This window comes from Penicillium chrysogenum, assembly GCF_028827035.1.
Source record: "Penicillium chrysogenum strain IBT 35668 chromosome Unknown utg000001l_segment0_segment0, whole genome shotgun sequence".
Lineage (NCBI taxonomy): Eukaryota > Fungi > Ascomycota > Eurotiomycetes > Eurotiales > Aspergillaceae > Penicillium > Penicillium chrysogenum.
In genome coordinates this window covers 5,875,563-5,894,468 of record NW_026622749.1, presented here as the reverse complement: position 1 = coordinate 5,894,468, position 18,906 = coordinate 5,875,563, and the positions used below count along the sequence as shown (strand labels likewise).

Sequence of the window (18,906 nt, the reverse complement as noted above, 5' to 3'; positions counted from 1 at the left end):
GCGCTGATCCAGCCCCTGAAAAATGACGTACAGTTTTCAAGTAACGCATGGGTGTGGGTGGGTGTGAAGTCCCGGTCGCCAGTAGCGAGGCGCTGAGACAGCATGGTTCACATTACGAATGAAGCAAGGAAGCACCCATCTGCAATTAGCAACTTCTACTGGTAGAACGATCGCGAAGGTTCGTTGGCGCACTCGATCTTGATTTAGATGCCTGATATTCACGGCAAATATTATGGCCTGAGGCTATCAGCCAATGATCGCCAGCCCAGGACGCCACAGCACCACCTCACTGAAACCTCCTGCTCCACATCTTGTCTCCATCTTGTCCACACTGGTACATTCCACTCCATCATGCTCCAGGCATATGTCGATCCAGTGACAGTTACGCCACCTTGGTGTGCCGATCCCAAGATGCTGCACTATCCCACGACAGAAGCGATGATGTGGTGGAGTAGATGTACTCCATACGCAACTCTCGATGTGCATTGAGCGCGGATTCCCTCTAATCATGTTCTATGCATTGCTCCCCTCAGTTCTCCACCTCGCCAATACCCGTCCCTATTGTACCTTGACAGACAGGTCCCTGGCGATACCCAGTCTTCCCTGGAATCCTGCGCTCACCTGACTTGCTGTTCGATTGTGGAGAGTCGTACCTAAATTGAGAAATCACACTTTCTTTCCAATTCTCCAATAGTCTGCGACTAACCCAGTTATATTGATCCCCTCCACCAATTTCCCAGCTTCTTGATCACTTGTTCTTCGCATTTCGACCTCTCTCGGCTCTCACCCTGCCTCGATCGTCCTCGGCGTGATAACTTCACCCGTATACCGAAATTGGGGGTCCGAGGATGCACCACTGTATCCTGGCTGTTTTAACACTACCGGCAAACGATGGATCTTCCTAGGGCGCGCCAGGATGGCCTACACAATGCGGATCGCAGGGCGAGAGAGCTGTACCGCTACTACAAGCCTGCTTCCCAAGCCGAAGTGGTGCCTACTTGGCTTCCTGCGAACGATGGATTCCCCTTTACTGCAAATTCAGGAAATATAATCACCCCGCCGATATCAGAAGGCTCAGTGCCTTCGCATAGTCCACCTTCACGACCAGCGAGCGCAGGCTCCGAAGCCCTCGTTTTAGGTACCTCAAACAGTACAATGACGTCATTTGCCCAGCTAGCGGCCTTGCGGCTGAATGCGGAGAGGGTGTTTGTCTCTGTATTGGATCGTGATCAACAGCACATCATTGCCGAAGCTACGAAGTCCGTCAATTTGAACGATCCGTCAATCCACGACGACAATGACAATATCTGGTTGGGGACATCCGACACCCGCAAGGCATGGAGTGTATGCAAGGTAAGCTTTGCTCATTTGACGAGCTGGCCGACCCGGAGCCATTGTCGTACTCGATCGCATCATTATTTATCTCTATGATTCCTCGCTTTTGACGCCATTTGACAGGACATCGTTTCCCTACCCCCCAACGACCGCAAAAATGCAGACTATCAATTTCTAATTGTGAACGATATGACCGAAAATGAGCGCTACAAACACCTTTCCTTCGTTGAAAAAGATCCCAACTTCCGCTTTTTCGCTGGAACTCCCTTGACAACCGAGAGGAATATCAATTTGGGCTGTTTTTTCGTGTTGGATAAAAAGCCCCGGGATGGATTGACGCCACTGGAGAAGGATACGCTGGGATCTATATCGATGCTTGTGATGGACTACTTGAGGGTGTGCAGGCAGGCTTCCGAAGGACGCCGGGCTGCACGCCTTTCCCGCGGGCTCAGCTATTTCGTTGAGGGAAGCTCCAGTTTTGTGGATAATGTCGACCCGTCGCGCACCGACAGTGTCGGCCATTTATCAGCAACTCCGGCATCTTCCTACAATCGAATCAGTGCCTCTAGGCGATCCCATGGAGACGGCTCAGAAAACGCATCGCAAGCACCGTCCAATAGTCCACCAAACGACCGGTCACTCAGTAACGACGCACGTTCCTTCAGCTCTGTTCCTTCGGATTTGAAACTGGACTACGATTGGAAGTTGGGCAGTGGTTCAAAATTGGACAACGGCTCAAATGTTGAATCGGGCACGGTGGAGAGCTCTCTGCCAGAATGGCTGACAAGCAGCAGCCGAAATCGACTACCGCCGGATGATTCTCAAGGCACCTCTTGGTCCTTCCGCAGGGCTGCCAACTTACTTCGCGAGAGCCTTGACTTGAGTGGCGACGGTGGGGTGATTTTCCTGGAGGCCAACAATAGCCCTTTGATGGATGCCGATATGGGGGTGATTGCTCCGACACAGGCGGACCTGCCTCTGTCCTGTCGGCATCAACAAATGAAGAGCCGTTTGCTCCCCAGGCAGGTTCGATGACCACATGCCCTGCTGCCAACTTGGATCGATCCTTCCTGCAATTGCTGCTTCGACGTTACCCCAAAGGAAAGCTATGGTCTTTCCATCGCGATGGGCTCATCTCGACATCCGATGATGACGACCAAGAAGCCCAAGACAAGGGTCCTCTTGGCACCAGTGCCACCAGTCGGTCCCCACCCAATGCACAACCTTCAAAGCCAACGCGAAAACGGCGGAAAGCCGAGGAGAATTCAGTACTCAACCAGTATTTTCCACATGCCGCACAAATAATGTTTGTGCCCCTGTGGGATGCTGTTTCTTCGCAATGGTTTGGAGGGTGTTTCTGCTGGAGCACAATTGAGACCCAGGTGTTCACCACCTCAGTCGAGCTCAGCTCAGTGCTTGGCTTTTCATCGTCCATCATGGCCGAATACAGCCGTGTTGAATCCCTCATCGCGGATCGCCAGAAGGGTGATTTCATTGGGAGTATCTCGTGAGTTTCTCATTGTCTCTAGCGGATATTCCATGTGCGGACCACAGTTACTGACTAAAATGTTGTCCTAGACATGAACTCCGTAGCCCTCTCCATGGCATCTTGGCCGCTGCTGAGTTTTTGAACAGCACTCATCTAAACGAATTCCAGGACTCATTGCTTGAAACCATCAATTCCTGTGGCCGGACGTTGCTGGATACAATGAACCAGGTACTCGACTTCAGCAAAGTGGTATCTTTGGAACGGACATGGCGGTCAATGAAACGCAAGAAAGAGTCACAGCTCGATTACAAAGGATCGGACAAGCTGCCGCATCATCTGGATACGCTCGTGGCCACCGATGTGGCGATTCTTGCCGAGGAAGTCATTGAAGGCATCTGCCTTGGCAATGTGTATGGCCAGAGCTCGACTGCTTCAGCTGACCTGCCCGTGCTGATGCCACATCAGACAAAGTCGCAGAATCAGCGGTCCAACGTCGAAGTCGTTATTGACATTCCGTTCCGGGATTGGGTCTACCGGACTCAGCCAGGCGCTTTGCGGCGGATCATTATGAATATTTTTGGAAATGCCATGAAATACACAGAATTTGGCCGTGTCACATTATCCTTGGCAGCATCGAGCCAGTCTGAAGGACGATCTCGACGGCAAGGCCTCGAAGACTTGGTCACATTGACAGTAACCGACACAGGGAAAGGTATATCGGAGGAGTTTTTGCGCGGCAAGCTTTACACGCCCTTTGCTCAGGAAGACGCCCTAGCTGTTGGTACGGGACTTGGATTATCAATTGTTCGCAGTTTGGTTAAGGCTTTGAATGGAAGCATTCGAATTCGCAGTCGGCCGGGGGAAGGCACTGTCGTACGTGTATCGCTCCCGCTAGAGCGGCCTGTTGGCAAGGAAAGCCCAGAGGTCGAACCATCCGGACAGCTTATGCAACAGAGAGAGACCTTAACACAAACTCTTCTGCTACGCGAGGGATACCCTGGTAGACGAGCCTCTATCTGGGGTATCGATCCATCCGAGGTGACTACCAACTCTAACTGGTCTGAGATTGCTCGATACCTTTCAGAGTGGTACGATATCGAGATCGTCGCATGGACACCGGACGCCCATATTGATCTTGTGCTTATGGATGAAAACGATTTACCAAACTTTCGCACCATTGCACCTTCGGTCACTTTGCCTGCTCTTCTCGTCCTATGCCACAAGTCTGTGGATTACACCGGAGCAAAATCCGAGTGGTTGCCTCTTGCTTCCTCCGTGAACATCATCCGTCGTCCCTGTGGGCCACATAAATTAGCTCGAAGCGTAATGAGGTGCATGACCCACGGCCAACCGAGATCCACGACACCGGCTTCCGCTCTACAACCACTGAATCTGCCGATCAGGACGTCCTCATTGCCGTCCGAACTCGCCTCACCCCACATATCCACTGGTGATGATATTGGCGCACATGAGCAGGACTGCCCCGGAGGGCGCCCTATGACGGCATCACCGCTGCAACAACCGTCGCCAATGACGGCGTTAAAGGAGGAGATTTCAGAAGCCCCGTTACCGGAACCACTGGTAGAGGGCGCAAAGCCCTCTCGGCGACTGGCACGAGTGCTCGTGGTCGATGACAATCGCATCAACCTCAATTTGATGATGACGTTCCTCAAAAAGCGCCAGCTGACTGACCTGGACCCAGCTGAGAACGGCAAATTGGCCGTTGAGGCGGTCGAGCGCATGCAGAGTGGTTACGACATTATCTTCATGGATATGTCAATGCCCGTCATGAATGGTTTCGAGGCTACTCGTGCTATTCGCTCGCTGGAGAGGGATACAGATGGCCGCAAACCGGCTATCATCATTGCGTTGACCGGACTCAGTAGCTCTCGTGATGAGTCGGATGCTATAGCTTCTGGTGTGGATCTATTCCTTACTAAACCGGTCTCTTTCAGGGAAGTAGCACGGCTACTAAATGAGTGGGAAAGGGACGAGTTGGTGACTGAACGGAAGATGATATGTTGAAACAGCACTTTTGTCCGTTTTGATCTGCCGTCCAGGGTCGTTTGTGGAATCCTCATTTCCATCCATTTGGTTGGAGCTTGCGATGCGTCGCCTTGCCCCTTAGCACCTCTTCTTTTGCACATTTACCTACTCCTCTCTTCGTCTCAACTCTACATCTTGGTCAATTGCACACGACATGTACCACTTTTTCCTTATATTTCTTTTTGTTTTACCTATCATATCAGCCAATGAACGTGGGACATTTGGCTTCTCTTCTCTCTCTACCATATTTCGATTTACACCCACATTCTAGCAACTCCTATTTTTGGAACTATTTCGCTTGATAGACGGGAAGCGACGGCTGGAGTGGTATACCTGTTTCTATATCTTGCTTTGTCTTGCTTCCCTTGCTTTCCTCTTATTTCGCGGGGTGCAACGTTCTACCCACCCGGTGGTACACGCGTGTCTGTCAGTGTTCTTTTTGGGTTGTACTTCGGAATTACACGCACAAAGATACCTGTTACTTTAGGTGCTGGATCGCTCTGTTGGCCTTGCGATATGTATTATGACTTGGGGTGAGGCGAGACGGCATGGAAAGATCATTGTCACATTCAGTTCCAATATGAAAATTCGCTATATACATACTCATAAGTCTACGTATTTTGTGGTCGGTGCCGTACGCCACAACGCCATAATCGGCGGGCGTCCGGATTGGATACCCAGCGGTTGCGCTGGTTCGGCTTGCGTGACTGTTTCGTAGTTCTTCACATGGACGGCCACCAGTGGTGCTTGCACGCCCGTATTGCCTTTGCAAGACCTCACTAATCGGCGATTGGCCTTCGCAACGGGGTCAATACCCAAGAGTTATGCATTGTGAGAACGTGAGTAGAGGCATCGGCTGATGGGACCACTGTCAGTATACCCGTTGCGAATACAAATTAATGGCAGGGAAATACCTCTGTATCCTTGTACTCAGCAGTTTACTCCGCAGCAGTGTACGATGGAGTCAAGTTCAGGCTGTAAAGACGATTGGCGTTGTAGAACAGAACATCAGCTGCTATCCTCATGGCCTGGGACGCCGTGAAGTCGCCGTTTTGAACGTAATCCACTAGTACCTGCAATACAAGGAAAATAAGCATCAGGAAAGACAGCGAATATCAAAAGCAGGCTTGAAACTGACCGTCTCGAGGGCCTGGCGGAACTGTCGATTAGCCAACCAGAACGTCTCCGGGTGAAACCGGCCACCGGTACTCCAGAGCAAACGATTAGTAGGCGCGAGCTCCAAACTTTCTCTCAGGACTTTCATCTGCGCCTCCCGGCTAACCATGGGAAAGACCTTCCCGAGATCAAGATAGACATTTGGATAAGTAGCAGCCAGATAACCCGCCTCGCGGGTGTAAGGGTAACCGGCATTCAACAGCACAATGTCCGCGATAGGATACTGTGCGATTAAAGGCTGCAGGCATGCAGGGTTAGCTCGCAAAAGATTAATCCGGTTATCTCCCAAGCCGGTGTGAAACAGCAAAGGTTTCACAATACCGGCTCTTTTCTTGAACGAGATCGCTTTCAGCGTTTGCTGGACTATCCAGTCACAGATCTCCTTATCATCGACCGCGAACCCAGACTTGGTTGTGCCGGAATCAAGGATGCGAATCAATGACCCGCCAAGGGTGGTATCATCAGAGGAATACGCATCCACGTCCAATCCGGTCCGACAGCAAATTTCCGATACAAAACCAACAACGTTGGCGTCTTCCATGGCTGTGGCCAGAGCATCCTGGAACCGCTGACGGAAATTGTTCCAGACTGACTCGCCGTTCTTGCGCGAGTTCGATACCTGCAAGATTGTGGACTCGGCCATGGCTTCGATCTGCACGATCCGCTTTGTCGGTGATGCCGTGAAGCTATCGTGCCAGCTCGAGGATTCGATATCTTCGTCGTCGCTGAGATAATCATCGAGTAGCAGGGCGTGCGTGCCTGACAGAGACTTTTGGATCAAGTTGGAGTAGTCTTCGCGCACGCTTTCATCGTGCGCGGATTGGACGTCGTTCCAGTCTGCACATGGGCGGCCGTAGAGCTCCGAGAGCTGGCTTGCGGCCCGCAGCGAGGGGAGGGTTGTGCGGGCATTTTCTAGGGCGCGACCGTCTGCTGAGGTGGCGATGGCCTCTAATGGGTAATTGTCGTAGTCGGTGGCTGACTCGGGGTTCAATAGGTTATGGGCATGGTGGTCGATTAGCGAGTGATTCTGAATCAGGTGTCGTAGCAGACTAAGATCGTCCATGGTTAAAATAACCAAACGTGTGCAATGAAGAAAATCTGATATTGAAAAGATCCCCCAGGTTGTATTCAGCCAATCAAAAGATATCGTTCGGAGCAAAGTGGACTCAGTTGACCAGTCACAATCAAGCAAATACAACAGTCATGAATTTCATTTCAACTTGGTAGAACCGAGATGATCTATACACATGTGTATATGTACGGTGTACTTAATATTGTCCCTCAATGGTCAAAGTGCCCGTTTTAGTAACCAAGTACTCATTGACAGCCACGTCCTTTCCACTCTCTTTGCCATAACCAGACTCCTTGAGACCACCGAAAGGTGACTCGGCGGCCGATGAGTTGCCTGTACCAATTGGTCAGACTGAGGAGACTTGCTATTAATAGAAAACTGACCTGTATTCATTCCAATCATTCCCGCCTCCAAGTTCTCCAACAGACGCCACATGCGATCAATATTCTTGGTGAAAGCATAACTAGCCAGACCCATGCTGGTATCATTAGCCAGCTTGACAGCCTGTTCCTCAGTCTCGAATCGGTACAGCGCAGCAATAGGTGCAAACGATTCTTCCTGTGAGATGAGCATCTCCTCCGTCATTCCCAACAGAATAGTAGGCTCGAAGAAATACCCCGGCTGCGACGTCACAGCCTTACCACCCAAGATAACATCAGCACCGAGCCGAAGAGCATCCTCAACCTGCGCAGAGGCCTTATCAAGACTCCGAGGCGTGGTCAATGGTCCCATTGTGGTACCAGCCACGGCGCCATGGCCAACAACTATCGCAGCAGTGCGCTGTTTCAAAAGAGCAGCGAAGCGATCATAAATACCAGCCTGAACATAGATCCGATTGGCAGTAATACAAGCTTGGCCCGCGTGGCGCCATTTCAGCGACATCAGCTGCTCAACCGCCTGGTCGAGGTTGGCATCGTCGAAAACAAGGAAAGGACAGTTCCCACCGAGCTCAAGAGTCAATTTCTTAAGACCATGCGCACAGTGCGAAGCCACCAACTTACCCACCCGCGTGGAGCCCGTGAATGTCACTTTCTTAACGAGCGGGTGCTTACACAACGCCTCGCTCAGCGCCGGAGTATTCTCCAAGTCTGTAGTGAGTACATTCAGCACACCAGCTGGGATACCAGCGCGATGGGCAAGTTCCGCCAGCACGAGCGCCGAAATCGGTGTCTCGGGACTAGGTTTAACGACCATCGTGCAGCCAGCCGCTAGCGCAGCGCCGACCTTCCGTAGAACCATGGCAACGGGGAAGTTCCATGGGACGAGGGCGGCTGCGACGCCGATCGGCTGTTTGACGGTGAATATGCGGCGGTTGGGTGCGGCAGCTGTTGACACGCTGCCCTGGATGCGCTCTGCTTCTCCGGCGAACCACCACAGGAACCCGAGGGAGTAGTCAATCTCGCCGTATGCTTCTGACAGCGGCTTGCCGGTTTCGTGGGTTACGATCTGGGCGAGGTCGTCGCGGGCCGCGACGGTCAGGTTGTGCCATTCTAGTAGCCACTTGGCGCGTTGGCGAGGGTTGACTTTGCGGAATTGCTCGAAGGCTGTGTGGGCGTTCTCCACGGCGGCAGATACATCTTCTGCTGCGTTGGCGGGGCAGCTGGCCCAGGGTTTGTCGGTGCCGGGGTCTAAGTGGATATGTTAGCTGTGATAATCTGCAGAGGATATTGCATTTCCAATTACCGAGTACTTCAAATCGCTTTCCGCTCTTTGCGCCGACCCATTTATCGCCGATGACGGAGTCGAATTTCAGCAGACTGGGGTCCGATAGCTGGAGAACATGCGGTTAGCGTGGCTCAACACTTCGGACATCTCGCCGAATACCCCGACTAAGAACAGAAGGATGGTAGCAATACCTTGAATGGTAGCTGGTACTGAGTCGCCATATCTGTGAATCGGGTATGATCTGAATATGTGGTCAAGGTATATTCACCGAGTAAGAGTTTATAAGAAGAGGGGAGGTTCCATACCTTTATGTATGCAGATGACCCCTCATATCCCCAATTGGGGTAGATCCTCGGCCCGTTTTGGTATCCTTCTTCTTCAAGTAGGCTATAAGCTGCCTACATTATGCAGGTATCTTCATAAATGGTATCTAGATGATATCATTAAACCATACTGTCTGCCCTCCAGGCTACACTATACCCGACCGAGATATTAGTCGTCTTTATGATCCCCTTTTATCCCAATACTTCCAAGATTACATACCTAGGTGAACCCTCCTTATTCCATTATCGCCCACAATACCAACAATATCAACGAACGGCCTAACCACCTCGGAATTCGCACAGCAAGTGGAGTAGACTGATGGCTGGGCATGCGAGACAAACTTGAATATATTTGAGAGTACGTGACAACACTGAAGGCATACCGTGAATGGTGATACTCGGTCGCCATATCAATCAAGGATAATTTGAATATGTGAGGTATATTCAGTGTTTATAGGAAGAGGGGAATCTCCATACTACCTAGGTAGTACCTTATCTAGCAGTAACTACCGGATTCTAGGCCGATACACTGACGCTTGGCCTGCTCACTGAGCACACTGAGTATCTCACCGTATAGGCCACATAATTGTACTTGCGCGTAATGATAGTATGTTCCGGGTAAAAAATACCTTTCGTGTGCCCGTAGGGCCAATCACGGAGTAATCCGACAATGGCCCTTTAGTCTACTTGATGAAATGAGCCACTCACGGGTCTATCCGGCTTTCCATGTGTTTCTTAATCTATGCTCTTAATGTGGCTCCTTTGAATGCTTCCGGGATGAAGTACTTTGTACATCTGCTAAGGAGACCATGATCTGTCTAGCGGAGTTACTCTTGCATGACTTGACTTCCATTGTTAGCCTTGCTCATCCGGCGTCTTGCGACTTTCGAAAGTACCAAAGCACCGACCACACATACTATACGAAATCATCAAGCAATTGACGCACTACCTTTTTCTCACTTGTTAAGTGGTTATCATCTCGGAACCATGGACACACTCCCACAATCCATGAAAGCCGTCGTCATTGACAAGCACGGCGACTCCTCTGTCCTTCGCCTTGAGACTCAACATCCTCTCCCAGTGATGAATGAGACGGACGTCCTGGTGAAAGTAGATTACGCCGGGATCAACTTTGTCGATACATACCAGCGTAGCGGCCTATATCCAGTGAAGTTGCCCCTCCAGGTCGGCCGTGAAGGCGCCGGTACCATCGTCGATATTGGTTCCAATGTCCCTCCCTCTTATGGCCTTCAGGTTGGGAACCGGGTGGCAGTATTCACCCAAGGTACCACAGCAGAGTACGTCTCTGCACCGGCAGAGAGCGTCATGGTCTTACCGCGATCGGTATCGACGGAACAAGGCGCTGCGATCATGCTCCAGGGCTTGACAGCTTGGACGATCGTTCAAGATGCCCATAAGGTTGAGCAGGGGCAGACAATTCTTATCCAAGCGGCGGCTGGAGGTACAGGTGGTATGCTCGTGCAAATGTGCAAGCACCTCGGGGCGACTGTGATCGGCACAGTGTCGACACCGAAAAAAGCCGAGACTGCGAGGAAGCACGGATGTGACCACGTTATTCTCTACAAGGACAATGATGTGCAAGAGGAGGTCATGCGAATCACGAGCACGAAGGGCTGCCATGCGGTTCTCAGTGGGGTTGGAGAGGCTACCTTTGCCGAAGACCTAGCCTGCACGAGGAGAAAGGGCACTTTGGTTTCGTATGGCAACAGCAGTGGCGCCGTGTCGAGTTTCCGAGTCTTGGACTTGAGCAAGAAAAACGTCAAACTTGTGCGACCAACACTGGCAAACTATATCATGGAGAGGGATGAGTTTGTCCTCCGATCGCAGCAGTTGTTAGACTTAGTTGGGTCTGGAGTCGTGCGGCCAGAGTTGGGTGGTGAATATCGCCTGGGGGAGGTAGCGCAGGCCCAGGATGACCTTACGACCCAGAAGACCACTGGAAAACTGTTGATCAACATACAAACTTAAGCATAGATGGTTCTGAAAAAGGAAAGTGGTATACAATATACAGAAATGTAGAATGTGTCCAAGGAAAAGCCAACCAATTCTGTTAATTCTCACGACTTCGGAATGCAAGCCCCAATTGTGCAAATAAGACGGCTATATTCTAGCGTGGGTATATACCCATGTGTAAATTGATGAAAGGTATGTACATGATCCAAATAGAATATATTTCAACTCGGATTCATCGATTCTCTTACATCGAATTTTCCTGTCTTGTCGCCGCTCCCAGTTTAAGGTCTTGAACACATTGTCGACATTTCAGAAGACTCTCTTCCTGGATGTTCTTGTATAGTATCATCTCGTCCATAGTTGCCGCACCCAGGGCGAGCTCAAACTCTCGCCTGTTACTGCAAGGAACCATTTTTGGTGACCCGCCGTTGGTCGTCCCTGGTTTTGCAAGATTGCTCTGGAAGATGCCCGCTGCGCTGATAGGGAGGAAATCCTCGTACACGATGGGCTCGTACACCACGTAACCAGATCTAATCAGATACTCGAGATCATCGGACTTGGGAGTCTCTGACGATTGCAGTCGGTCCCAATCAACACGGTATTGAAACCACGCTAGGCCCTCCGCACGTAGCTCCTCCCATGAGTCGGGGAATCTGGCGAATTTAAGGGAATATGCGTCTCCATGTGCGGCTGTAATGCCATCCTGCAAGGCTGATTGCAACATTGAGTCGTACATCTGGCGCCCCTTGATTGTTAAAGCCACACCTCGTTGCTCGACCTCTCCAAATCTGGCTGTGTGATACCCAGACACGGCACTGGGCAATACTCTCGGGTCGCACTTATTTCCGTTTGGAAATTCAATCGCCTCCTCAATGGCTTTGAAGCTGGTTTGTCGTAGGAGAATGGGACATTTCCTTTTCGGTGGACCTTCGACGTATTCCTTCAGCGGAATACCCTGGTTGAGCATATCGGACTGCACCTCATCGATGTCCAAGGTACGAGGCGTGAGATGGTTGATGTGTGGTGACCGAAAAGCAACAATATCGGCTAGGACAGAATTATCGCGCAAGAGTCGCATGTAGTCGTCGTAAGGAACAGCAGCACTAGCATGCCATCGGAAGCTATCCCTCGCTTCCTGGACGAACTCCTCAGCCTCGGCATCTGTAAGGCCACCGTAGCGCTCACATATGTCTAGCAGCTCGTACATCCGGTCTGAGAATATTTGACGGCGGGCAAGAGTCTCGGTGGCAATAGTTCGGAGCTTTTCATCTGTGATCAGGTGTAACTGCAACAGCGAAACAAACAGACGAAATGGATTCTTGGATAGCTCCGATGCGCTATGAGGGCGGAAGCAAGTCGCATACACTGGTACGCCCGCTGCGGAGAGGTCGTAAAACCCAGTAGGGAGCATGTTCATTACGTGTAGCACGCGGCGCACTGAATGTAGTTCTGCCGGTGTACCAACTCGGATCGCGCCATGTCGTTCCATGTCGATGCGGTCTAGGTCATCTGTGGCTTCCAAGCGCTGGCGTAGTAAACCGTCCTGCTCAAGGGTCGTCTTGTTGACACGAGAGACAAGAGACAAGAGTCTTCCATAAAGAGGGACCTCAGACGCATACATGGCGGACATGGCCCTGGAGAAGGCATCACGGATTTTTGCTGGCGCCGCGTGGTGACGGCTGGTGGTCTCGGACTTCATGATGCAGTGTCTTGTATCAATCCTCTGGTATGATTAATGTGCAAGGGTACTTCACCTATGATGCCAGGCCTATTCATAATTCGTGTTGTTCGTATTCCGTGCCATTCCCCGGGAGTGATCCGATAGGCCTCATCTGGAAATTATCGGCAGACCCCGGGGGCTTTTGGTATAAGGGGTATCAGTGATAAAATTCACAACAGCATCCTCATTATGTCTGATTGTGCTTGGTAACAGAAGACATCATATCTTTATAAGGCAGACCTGTTGACATGCAATGCATGCAGGGTATGCGTTTGTCTCTGTGCAGACTGAGAATTTGCCTGGTTTGTCGTGTTTGTCATTCTCGGAGGCTCCAGATTTACCTATACAGCCTCCTTTCCATAGATTCATATAATACATATCATTCTTCCTCCTTCATCCTCTTGGTAGCATGTAGCCCCAAGAAGACCGTACCTAGGTAAGCTATTATAGCCCTTCAGGTCTCATGAATAGAATAAGAGCACACGGTTGGTGCATATACCCGTGGACAGTTAGACTGCTAACAAGCAGAAGCCAAATGGAATTGAAAATATACCAATCCTGAAATTTGAAATGAAATTTGATACTGTTCTGTCATGCTGATACATACCTCGGTACACCTGTACGCTAAAGCTGAACGTGGAGACAGACCCCACACGTATGTTCGATAACACGGGGGAATTCCAAGGTTGTTAACTTGTAATTACCTAGGTAGTCAGTTAATTACATACGGTTTGATTGGTCCTCAGATGTTTCTACCCCAGATTGTTGGGGTCGTGCTTCAAATCTCCACTGTAGCAGGAACGCGTTTCTCCCCCAACCCCTTTCCCCTCGCACTCTTCCAATAGTGTAAGGGATTCCGCAACACGCTCAGCACAATGAACGAACGTCAGCGGGTTTGGCGCGCCTGTCAGATATGTCGACGGAAGAAAGTCAAGTGTGATGGCGAGCATCCATGCGAGAGCTGCACTCGCAACCAGGCTGAGTGCGTCTATATCGACCCGTCCGTCAACATGAGGATGGTGGATCCGCAGTGAGTTTCCTTCTCTTAACCCCCCGGTCCCCCACTGCAAGCGACATCGCTGAACGCTGGTTTAGATATCTCATGAAACTAGAGAGACAGATCCAGCTGATGGAAAAGAGATTGCATCAGCAGTCACAAGCACAGCCATCAACCGGTCATGACGACCAACTCAGTGAAAATGTCCAAGCAGGCGAGGAAGACCTAGACAGCGGAGGAGCAATGCTTCGATCTGTACCTCGTCCGATAGCTGCGAACGTGTCTCATAGCGACGATGCCAATCATGGTCCCTGTTTATTGCCTGACCAGCCGGCAGACGGTCTCCATGAAGGCCCTGAGGCCCAGCAGCAGGAAGACGTGGTGGCCCCACAGCCCCCAGAGCCCGCTGCGATCGACGTGACCCGATTGCCGGAGCCCCTTCTACGGCTCATGATTGACCTATTTTACCGTTCCATATATCCCATATTCCCCATTATCAGCCAACGTGATTTTCAGCCGCAATTTGATCGCTGGTTATCGGCTCATCAAGGCTGCCTTGGCAGCGAGGACGACGACTTTTTGCTGCTCTTATATGCACTGCTCGCCGTGGCATCCTTCCTGCTGCCAGAAGAGCACGCTATCTTTGACCAACCTCACCTAAAAGCTTATAAACGAGTGGACCTAGGAGGTCTGCTGTACTCCCATGCGACTTCCAAGTTTCCGGGACGGCCAACTGCACATAATGCCACGTCAGCCACCAACTTGGTTGTTGCGCAAGGCCTTCTAACCTTCTATCTCACCGAGTGTGGCAAGGTGAACGACGCTTGGATCACAGTTGGCCACGCGATCCGCCTATATCAAGCATTGGATCTTGAAAATGGTGTGGATGCGGCGGCTGAAGTGGAGGCGAGATGCGGCGTACATGGGAACATTTGGTGGTGTTTATATATCCTGGACCGATCTTTGTCGACAGCGCTCCTTAAGCCGTTGGCGATCGACAACTCCGAAAGCAACATGGATCACTATGATGGAGAGAGCCAATTGACTTTGATACCGGAGGACAAGATCGATCCCTGGTTCGCAGTCATTGCCGAGTTTCACATCATCATGGGTCGTATTTACAAGTCCGTGCGGTGGATTCGCAGACGCCACCAGCCCCAGAATGCTGCGCATGGGGATAACAGCATGCTGCAGTCATACATGAAAAAGTATGATACTGAGCTGCAGACGTACTACACCAAGCGTGTCCTGCCTAAAATGGAAGGACCCCATAGTGCGGCTCGGCCGCTCGCACTACAGAACGTTGCCGAGTCATCTTACTATATCGGAATTGTGCTTCTCTACCGCACGTTTATTGAGCGGCTCAAAATTGAGGACCCTGAAGTGTTCTTACGTTGCGCCGAGGCCGCGTCAAACTGCATCAGGGTCACTCCGCAAGTGATGGCCACTGTGCCTGCCAGTCACTTTGTGATCCAACAGTGTCGGGCGGTATATACGAGTACCAAAGTCCTCTTACATTGCATACGCATGGCGAAGAATACAGGCTACACCAACAAGGCCTGGCCCGATGTCCAGAGAGGCTGCGACATGTTGCGAAAGACAAAGATTCAGTGGCCGGAGGTCAAGAGATATCAACAAGTCACTGAAGAAGACATGTATCTGACGCAGGTTCATCTTAGCAAACACGAGCTATTCCATAGAGTGTTCGGTCGATACGGCATGGAGTCCCAAATAAGGCCATCAGGAAACGGCGAAACGAATCACGGGTCGCCGTGCAGAACCAGGACCAGCCACACTGACAGGCCCCAAGGTTTGCCGGGCGTCGCTGACAATGATGCCATTTCTAGTCACCGGGACCCATTGAACAATGCCCCTGAGGTGGATCTAACAAGGACGCCACAGAGTCTCTTATCACATAACTATGGGCAAGAGTCACGACTTCCTGAAAGACAACCAAAGCGGCGCAGGCTATCACAGAATTTCAATGTCCATCCTGCTCCCTCCCCCTACTATGCGCTGAACACGCCGCCCATACTTTCTGAAGCAGACAGATTGCCTATGCTGAACGCGGCCATTGGCTCCAGCGATTTCCTTCTACCCGGTATTCCTCCTCTGCCGTCCGTACCGCGAGATTGTACACCAGACTTGCTTGACGATAGTATGCTCATGTCATCCTTCGATCTATTCTTCTCACATTCCGAATGATAAAACTGGCCATCACATTATTTTCAACTATAGCCCCATTCCTATCCTAATAAATATGTGGTAGGCGGAGGCTGGTGTATAGAGGTGCCAACAAAGGCCTCTACGTTGGCCACCGCCTGGGAGTAGCCGCATCCATTGGGATCAATGCGGCGGCGCAATCTCCCCACAGCCGCCGCACTTTCGTGTACTTTCATCCGTCATCCAATGATTAATGAGATCCTTAAGCTGCGTTTCGATGTCAGCGCAGTGGAACGACTCTTCCCGGATGATGCTGGGAACAGTCCGGTGAGCGTCTGCATTGGGGCAGTACCACCTTATGCGGTCGACTACGTGCGGGGGCCGAGTGCGCTCCATGACAAGGCCAATGGTTTCCTCATACCGGATTGGGCAATGCGGGATGTGTCCTATGGGAGTTTAGAACAGGTGGAGAGCAAGGATAGCAAGTTACCGTACCAGGCAGAAGGAACATTTCGCCTTCTCGAATCACAATGTCACGAAAGCAAGTGCCATTCTCGACAATCTTGAGCAGCATGTCACCCTTGATTTGGTAGAACCACTCCTGATGCGCAAATACATCCCATTGTCAGTTTCGAGTTTTTGTTCTTGGCGTTACGACAAAGGGATACTCACCTCTGTCTGGTTGACTTTGTTCCGAACGACCACGTTAGCATAGAGCACCTTTCTATTGCCTTGATCTCCATCTAGATGGAATATACCCACTGTGGTAGTCATTCCTCGTGTTCGGCCCTCCAACTGCCATTAAGATGAAGTCCTTTCCAGAATACAGACATTGATTATTGACCGGGGGCTGTAACTTCTGGGCGTTCGCGGATAGCCACGAGTGCAGAGTAACGGGTCCCGGAATAGAAGTTTGAGCGGACGATGCGTGCTCCATGTTTTGCTCTTCGGTAAAGAAGTGAGTTAAGAGACGGAATCTAGAAGATGGCGAAAGAATGGGCTGCTCTCATGCGGCGAGCTGGACACAAATAGGGGTTTCTACTGTGCATTCGCAGTTACCCCGGACCGGACAGCGTTCCGAATGAGCCTTCGGATAGATCCATATTGATCTTCTGAGTTCCGACTGCCATAGCGACAGCTGCTCGTCTATATCCGGAAATGTCCACCGGGCAAGACACAATAGGGACAAGCCCGGCCAAACTAAAGCATCCCTTCACTTCTTATTATTGCCAGTTCCACACCACATTTCTTGCACGGAAACGTCCAAACACTTGTGCCCTCGCGATACATCACCCATCCAAGTCCAACCTATATACCATTTCAGTTGCCAGCGATTTAGGATGACGATTAATTGGAACAGCTGTTGCTGTGCTACTGAGCAGCATCTTCAGCCCTTTAGCAGAGAGCGATGCACCAGCAAAGGTCCATTTCGAATCGACATGCATACTCACATCATGCCGCCATATTTGCCTGATTTCTCTACCTCTCATTGCATGTCGCAGTCAAACAGCCAAGAATGGATTACCCTTCGGCCGCATGATACGCCGGGCGGCATATCCGACGGCCAGAACAGCCCAACCGCCAGCAAGGTCGATATGTTTGTCGGCGACAGATTTTTCCGTACGGTTGAGCCCAACTGCTTTGACCCATACGTCCGCATCGCAGAAATGGATGCTTCGGGTGTGGATGTGCAGGTAATTAGCACGGTGCCCGTGCTGTTCTCATACGACAAGCCCGTCGAGCCAGCTGCGGCGATGGCCCGATACCTAAATGACCACATCGCGTCCGTGTGTCGCGATCATCCTCGTCGATTTGTGGGCTTGGCAACTGTGCCTTTGCAGGATGTGGCTGTGTCAATCAAGGAGCTGAGGCGCGCAAAGGACATCTTGGGACTGAAAGGTGTGGAGATTGGCACTGAGGTTAGCGGGAAAACCTTGAACAGTGCCGACTTCGAGCCGTTCTGGACTGCATGCGAGGAGTTGGATTTCCCAATATTTGTCCACCCTCTCGGATATGAGCTCGAACAGGAGAACAAGGAACGATGGGGGAAGTACTGGTCAGCATGGCTAATAGGAATGTAAGGGATCCGTTTGGCACTCAAGCTTATCATCTTGACGTCTAACCATATGTCGATTTAGGCCCAGCGAGACAGCGCTTGCAATGCACTCTATACTCTCATCTGGTGTTCTGGTGCGCCACCCGAACCTGCGTTTCTGCTTCGCCCACGCCGGTGGGGCTTACTTGCCCCTTCTCGGCCGAATTCAGCATGGATACGATTGTCGTCCTGATCTGGTTGCGCACAGCTCCCAAGGAGTGCTTCCTCAGGACTATATCCAGTCACAGCAGCACAACATCTGGCTCGACAGTCTGGTGCATGACCCAGATCTACTGCAATTTATCTGCAAGAAGATTGGGGCGGAAAGAATCATCATGGGCAGTGATTACCCATTCCCACTCGGCGAAATGCCAGTCCCAGGCGAGATGCTGGCCAGTGACGCGCAGGTGGGCAGCTTCCTTTCACAAGAGAAGCGGGCGCGGATGTTGTCAGGGAACGCCATTGAATTCCTTAGGTTGGAGGGCATGTTTCCCGGGTGTAAATAGTTACATGTAGATGCTATACTAGCATCAGGTGTATTTGCCACGAGCTATCATCACTTTCAAAATTCTTGATCAACGGTGCATACAGTAGACAGAGCCATAGCCATGTCAGCATCTTCTAGCACAATCCAAGTAATGACTTTTCTCAGAGAGCGTCACACTCTTGTCTCGCGCCAGCTCATGTCGGGGCGAGCCGCGGGTCCAGCATTGAAGGTGCACTTGCACCGGATCGTCTCCGTGACAGCGGATAGGAATTGCCGTGCTCCGCGTGGAGACACGTCACCGTAATACTCACTCAGCAGGAATTCGTGGCTTATAATGTTGGCCTTGGTCGACATCAGTTTGCAC

The 18,906-nt window shown here is 51.2% G+C and overlaps 9 protein-coding genes across 9 annotated transcripts; 4 read left to right on the top strand and 5 right to left on the bottom strand.

Annotated features, from left to right (window-relative positions):
- Positions 1–891: 891 nt before the first annotated feature.
- On the top strand, positions 892–4,849 carry N7489_002333 (uncharacterized protein; the record flags this gene model as incomplete). Its single annotated transcript, XM_056708088.1, has 4 exons — positions 892–1,353; positions 1,459–2,227; positions 2,302–2,842; positions 2,914–4,849. The coding sequence occupies 4 exons, from the start codon at positions 892–894 to the stop codon at positions 4,847–4,849; spliced, it is 3,708 nt and encodes a 1,235-aa protein (XP_056572390.1).
- Positions 4,850–5,808: 959 nt separating this feature from the next.
- Positions 5,809–7,109, bottom strand: fluG (uncharacterized protein; the record flags this gene model as incomplete). The annotated part of the gene is made up of 2 exons (XM_056708087.1): positions 5,809–5,943; positions 6,009–7,109. 2 exons carry the CDS (start codon positions 7,107–7,109, stop codon positions 5,809–5,811), a joined length of 1,236 nt encoding a protein of 411 aa, XP_056572389.1.
- Positions 7,110–7,314: 205 nt separating this feature from the next.
- N7489_002331 (NAD-dependent succinate-semialdehyde dehydrogenase) lies at positions 7,315–9,004 on the bottom strand (the record flags this gene model as incomplete). The annotated part of the gene is made up of 4 exons (XM_056708086.1): positions 7,315–7,451; positions 7,502–8,746; positions 8,802–8,889; positions 8,975–9,004. The coding sequence occupies 4 exons, from the start codon at positions 9,002–9,004 to the stop codon at positions 7,315–7,317; spliced, it is 1,500 nt and encodes a 499-aa protein (XP_056572388.1).
- A 1,089-nt stretch (positions 9,005–10,093) lies between these two features.
- Positions 10,094–11,095, top strand: N7489_002330 (quinone oxidoreductase family protein; the record flags this gene model as incomplete). Its single annotated transcript, XM_056708085.1, has 1 exon — positions 10,094–11,095. The coding sequence occupies one exon, from the start codon at positions 10,094–10,096 to the stop codon at positions 11,093–11,095; it is 1,002 nt and encodes a 333-aa protein (XP_056572387.1).
- Positions 11,096–11,324: 229 nt separating this feature from the next.
- N7489_002329 (uncharacterized protein) lies at positions 11,325–12,779 on the bottom strand (the record flags this gene model as incomplete). Its single annotated transcript, XM_056708084.1, has 1 exon — positions 11,325–12,779. The coding sequence occupies one exon, from the start codon at positions 12,777–12,779 to the stop codon at positions 11,325–11,327; it is 1,455 nt and encodes a 484-aa protein (XP_056572386.1).
- An 896-nt stretch (positions 12,780–13,675) lies between these two features.
- On the top strand, positions 13,676–16,002 carry N7489_002328 (uncharacterized protein; the record flags this gene model as incomplete). Its single annotated transcript, XM_056708083.1, has 2 exons — positions 13,676–13,830; positions 13,896–16,002. 2 exons carry the CDS (start codon positions 13,676–13,678, stop codon positions 16,000–16,002), a joined length of 2,262 nt encoding a protein of 753 aa, XP_056572385.1.
- Positions 16,003–16,143: 141 nt separating this feature from the next.
- On the bottom strand, positions 16,144–16,897 carry N7489_002327 (3-hydroxyanthranilate 3,4-dioxygenase; the record flags this gene model as incomplete). Its single annotated transcript, XM_056708082.1, has 4 exons — positions 16,144–16,406; positions 16,456–16,561; positions 16,633–16,646; positions 16,723–16,897. 4 exons carry the CDS (start codon positions 16,895–16,897, stop codon positions 16,144–16,146), a joined length of 558 nt encoding a protein of 185 aa, XP_056572384.1.
- A 517-nt stretch (positions 16,898–17,414) lies between these two features.
- On the top strand, positions 17,415–18,561 carry N7489_002326 (amidohydrolase family protein; the record flags this gene model as incomplete). Its single annotated transcript, XM_056708081.1, has 2 exons — positions 17,415–18,037; positions 18,099–18,561. 2 exons carry the CDS (start codon positions 17,415–17,417, stop codon positions 18,559–18,561), a joined length of 1,086 nt encoding a protein of 361 aa, XP_056572383.1.
- Positions 18,562–18,713: 152 nt separating this feature from the next.
- Positions 18,714–18,896, bottom strand: N7489_002325 (uncharacterized protein; the record flags this gene model as incomplete). The annotated part of the gene is made up of 1 exon (XM_056708080.1): positions 18,714–18,896. The coding sequence occupies one exon, from the start codon at positions 18,894–18,896 to the stop codon at positions 18,714–18,716; it is 183 nt and encodes a 60-aa protein (XP_056572382.1).
- Positions 18,897–18,906: the final 10 nt, after the last annotated feature.